Consider the following 5350-nt stretch of genomic DNA (forward strand, 5'->3'; position numbering starts at 1 on the left):
CAGGGGCCAGGGAGGTCTGTGGAGCCAGTGTTCTAACTGTGGGTAAAATGCAGGTAAAAGAGGATGAGGGAGTTGAGAGGAAACAGTGAGAATACAAAAGCAGTCATAAAAGATGAAAGAATGGATAAATCTGTGATCCGATTGATTTTATAAGTAGATAAATGCCATTATGACAAATCACTGGATTTGACGACTCCGTTGGATTTTCTCAAGATAGTTTAGGCAATTTGGAACTTACGGCTTTATATTGGTGGAAAAGAGTTCTTGGAAATATGCCAGTCCAATTCCTGGCAAATGCTGTTTCTGTTATTTTAATATCTTATACTTCACTAGAATTTCACATTAGTCTGCAAGTGATTGTAACAATTGGAAATGCACTAAGTTTGGTTTAGCTCATATCTTAGTCATACTCACCTCCCCAGCACTGAGCACCGTGCCAAGCACGTAACAGATGCTCAAGAATTGTGAGTAATGGTTTCCCCTTTCCCTGTAATGAGTGAAAAGGGAGAAATTAATGACTGTCACGGTGATCCTCAAGGCCTAGGGCAATGGTTCACACGTTATTAGCACGTATTAACAAAATAATAATACGTTGAATGATAATTTTGCTCTTTAACAGAGTTTGTTTTTTAAAGTTTTCTGAAAGAATGTGTTTTTTATTAGTTTAAAAACACACACATACCTAACAGTTTGATTCCAAAAAGAGTGTGAGAGGGAGGCAGGGATATATCACTGTGGGGCAGGGCGGATGTTGTTCACCATTGCATTCATCCTCCCGTCCCATTCGGAGAAGTCCTTCCTATGAGTCTGGTCTCTTCCCTGCTCACACTTTGAGATCACTTCCCTGGGTAGCCACTGCTCCTGATGACGTGTTTCAGGACTGGAAAGAGACGAGAATTATGGCTCTGACCTCTCTACCTTTGACTTAGAGAAGCATTGCCTACATTCTTGCACTTACAGATGCTTGGAAATGGGAATCACCTTGAAAATTTGTTTTTTATAGTTTTTGTGTCATTTAAAATTAAGGTGTTTATTTTGGAGACTCTAAAGTTAATCATTAGGATGAGGGGCTAGGGTTTTTTGGAAAAGGTGAAATGGGTAATCAGATTTTGAATTAACCTGTTTGAGATTCCTTAAATCATGTTTTAGTGTAGTGATTCTCAACTGGATGAAATTCATGAGACTCTTTTCAAGAAAACTAAACATAGTGAACTCTCCCAGAATATGTCTAAAACTCCAGCTTGGAAAACCACAAGTTAAACAGGGTTTAACTACTGTTAAACTGCCATTCAGTTATGATGACATGGTATCATTTGATCTTTCTTTGCTGATTAATTAATCTTTAATACAGATACAAAAGAGGATAGTGAAATTGCTTGGCATAAATTTTATTATAAGGTGGTCATCTAGATGATCTAGAATATATTTACACAAGTTTTTAAACATGACATTGAAATGAAAAGACAAAGATTTATGTGCTTGGAACCCTTAGAATGTATCTTTATACCCTTGTCTGCGACAGTCACCTCCTTAATGGAAATATACTTGGGAGCTATTTAAAGTCACAGTGTAAAGAGGGCTCATGACAGAAGGAAAATGGTAAGGGCTGTGCATGTAGTGGGATTTCAGCTGGTTTTGGAAAAAGTGGTAACTACTGCTGCTTTTCTCCTTTAGCTCCCTTGTGAAGGATTCTTCTCCTGTTCCTCTGATTGATGTTACAAACCTCCCCACTCCTAGAAAATTCCTCGATACCTCTCAATATTCTACTGCTGGAAGTTCAAGTGGTAAGTATTTAATTTTTCAGCCACTAAACTTTTTAGTATGCTGCTGTTCCTAGGCAAAGACCTGGGGAAGCTTTGGGGGCTGGGCTTAGAGGGCCTGATGTTAGAGCCTTTTGCAACCTTCAGAGCAAATAAGATACACAACAATTGACTGGGCCTCTTGCATTATCAGGGTTGAAAACTGGCAGCTGAACCTGGCCTGCCTGCTGTATCCAGCTGTAGGTGTGTTTTATTTGACCAGTCCTGTTTTTCTAGAGTTTGAATGTTCTTTGATAGAGTGTGTGCTTTCCTTTTGCTGTAACCTCTATTAGCTTTTACCCAGCTGTTCCATGGATTACATTGCATGTCTGGTCGTAGAGAGCTTTTGAGTGTGTGACCTCTGTCCTGTGTCCTGATTCCTGTTTTATCTTCCAGGGGCTGCTCTGCTCCCAAATGTACCCGCATCCACGTGTGCACACACACTCATACATGTAACACAGTTTGTGGATATATCCACAATGAATTGTTTCTTCATTGGGGCTATCTAATATCCTATTGAACAAAACAAAGGAGAGACATTTTGGGATATATTTAAGGTTGGGGGTGTAAGGATGTACTTTGAGTCTGGATGCAAAGATTTAGGGGAATCTTGTGGAGTGGCTCAGACTTGCCCCTTCAGAGAATTCCGCTCGGCTGGGTTCAGAGAACTTCTGGGCCTTTTCAGAGAGTTTCTCTGTCATTGCAGCTTTAGGGTGGGGGAGAAGAGGGGCTGGATGTGTTTTGTGGGATGCCTTGCAGGTGCCTTTGTGTGGCAGCCAAAGTTTTCAGTGCCTTTTAAAGAAATAGTAATGTTTATTATTATCTTTTCAAATAAAATTTAGGTCTTATGGTTCTTATTATTTCTTTAGTTCTATAGAGCTCCAAAGAATAAAAAGGTAGAAAAATAATTTGAATTCAATCAATACATTTCATGTAACTAATTAAAAGTGTTTCTTTTGAGAGCCCAACAATATTGTTGCTGGGGCATATTTCATTACCCTTACAATGTCATTTAATTAAATTATTTTAGGGTTATTTAAGCTTGGGATCTTGAAGTTTATTACTTTTACTGTAGGAAAGTATAGGATTTTACAATTGATTTTTTTTCCTTTGTCAGTTTACTTAGTAACTGATCTTTTTGAAAAATCCCAAACACTTATTTTTATTATGATACTTTACAAAGGTTTGTGTTGAAGCCTCTTGTTGGAGTTAGAAAAGGTTTTGTTCTTTTCCTCTTTCTGATGTAGCGTTGCTTTTGAGTTTTGACACTGCTCTTGAGCTATTATAGAGTGTGGAATTATGAAGGAGAAAATATACTTTTGATTTATATTTTATCTCTGCCTTTTGTAGAAATTACCAATTGTTACATATTTGCATTTTTATAAATGTGAATCACCACTGCTTAGCCTGGTTATATTAATTTACGTAAATGTAGCTGAGTCAATGGCCAAGTAAAATAAAAATTTTAATTATTCATAACGGAATGATAGGGCAGGCTTTGCAAATGAAAAGGTATAAATATCAAACAAACTGAAAAATGCCAATTATGGCAAATTTCAGTAGAAACTAAATTGCTACATCTATTATTTTTAATAAGACAGGTTTTACTTTTTCATGGGCGTTTTTTTCTGTCAGGTCCTGGAGTTTGTGTTTATCTCTTAGTGGAGTTTGTGGTGACACTTTGACTTTGGCATTATTAGGAACAACTCTTAAAGAACCACATGGTAGTTTAGTGGAGCTGGGACCATTACGGAGACTGTTTATAGAGATGTGTACAAATCTTTCTTTTTAGATGGGTTCATTTCCTTTACTGTTTTGAAGGCTATTGATATTGTGATTTTTTTCTGTGGGTGACTGAAAAAGAAGATAGTTAAATATTATTGATTAAAATTAATAATAGCAGAGGTTAAGATGTATTTAGTGCCTCCTACATGTGAAGCAGTGTTTTAAGTACTTTACATGAATTAACTCATTTAGTCCTTCAACAATCTTATGAGATGGATACTATTGTTAGCCCCATTTTACAGATGAGCAAAGTGAGGCATAGGGAGGTTAATGCTTGGTAAGTTTACACAGCTAACAGATAGCTATGATTTCAACTCATGAACTAGGTTCCAGAGTATGCTTTTCTAACCACTTTGTTGTGCTAAAAACAAGCTCTAGGTATCCTCTGTGTATTAATTTTCTTTTCACACAAACTTAGTGGCTTAAATAACATAAATTTATTATTTTACAGTTTTGTAGGTCAGAAGTCTAATTGGTCAGAGACTTACTGACTAAAATCAAGGTGTTGGCAGGGCTGTGTTCCTGTTTGGAGGCTCTAGGGGAAAATCTGTTTTCTTGCCTTTTTTGGCTCCTGGAGGCTGCCACTCTCCTTGGCTCACGGCCCCTTCCTCCATCTTCAAAACCAGCAATGGTGGGTCACATCCTTCTCACGTTGCATCTCCTTGTCTCACTCTTCTGCCTCCTCCTCCTTCTTTTAAGGACTCATGTGATTAGATTATTTCCATCTGGATAATACAGGCTACCCTCCTATCTCCAGGTCCTTAACCTTAATCACATCTGCTCTCTCCTGTGCCATGGAAGGGAACGTAGCCACAGGTTCTGGGGATCAGGATATGGATATCTTTGGGGAACCATTATTCTGCTTACCACTCTTGACATTGCCTATTTTCTGACTTAAATTATCTTTAGGAGCCAAGTGTAAAAAATTTGACTTTCTTCAAGTTATGTAGTGAGCTCTTTTTAAGTCATTGCAATTCTAGTCTTTAGGACTATATTAATCGGGATCGCTTATTAAAGGGAATTGTGTAAATGAGGAAGATTATTCAGAGAACTGCGCAAAATGTTACTAAGTACACATAAAAGTATGGGGCTGATGAATATACTATAATAAAGGATGGAAATTTTGTCTTATTCTTAATAATGAGCTATAAGTTCTAAGAGTCGACTTGTGAACTGCTCTGCAAGCCAGCCCAGGGAATTTAACAGAGGCTCTTAAAGCTCCCCTCACACCTTGTGAAACAGTAAGATTGAAGGTGTAATCCATTAGAATTAACGGTTTGATAGAGGAAGTTCCAATAGGGAATCTCTGGATAGAATGGATCTCCCACTGGGGTGTCATCAATTAAGGTTGTAGGTGATTCCTGAGAACTTTCAGGTTATTATTAATTAAATGAGAATATTGATTGCTTGCAAATGAGTTTTTCAGATGTCCTATTTAGAGGTAAAGTTGTAGGTAACTTTTCTATGGGAGATTTTCTGTCATAGTTTGTAAGTTATAACTTGCAAAGTACTTTACCTCACTTAACTGATACAACAGTCCTATGAGGTGTTAATAGTTATGGCAGGTACTAGTGTGATTACCATTACAATAGTTATATTTATATCCATTATATTTAAGTTTATGATCAAATATTTAAGGTCTCATAAAAGTTATATAGAATTATATATATGTATGCATCATCTAATTTAAAAATAAAACATTTACTTACAAAATGCGAAGCCAAGGCTCAGATTTGCAAAAGAAAGTAACCCATTAACAGAAAAAT

At 37.0% G+C, this 5350-nt stretch overlaps 1 protein-coding gene across 1 annotated transcript in view; it reads left to right on the forward strand.

Annotated features, from left to right (window-relative positions):
- Window positions 1-5350, forward strand: part of EXOC4 (exocyst complex component 4) — a 1030122-nt gene that overhangs the window by 91142 nt on the left and 933630 nt on the right. Inside the window, exon 5 of the mRNA XM_012650605.1 lies at window positions 1675-1784. Coding sequence (XP_012506059.1) covers window positions 1675-1784 — 110 coding nt within the window. The remainder of the gene's footprint in view (window positions 1-1674; window positions 1785-5350) is intronic.

This window comes from Propithecus coquereli, unplaced genomic scaffold, assembly GCF_000956105.1.
Source record: "Propithecus coquereli isolate 6110/MARCELLA unplaced genomic scaffold, Pcoq_1.0 Scaffold335, whole genome shotgun sequence".
Taxonomy (NCBI): Eukaryota; Metazoa; Chordata; class Mammalia; order Primates; family Indriidae; genus Propithecus; species Propithecus coquereli.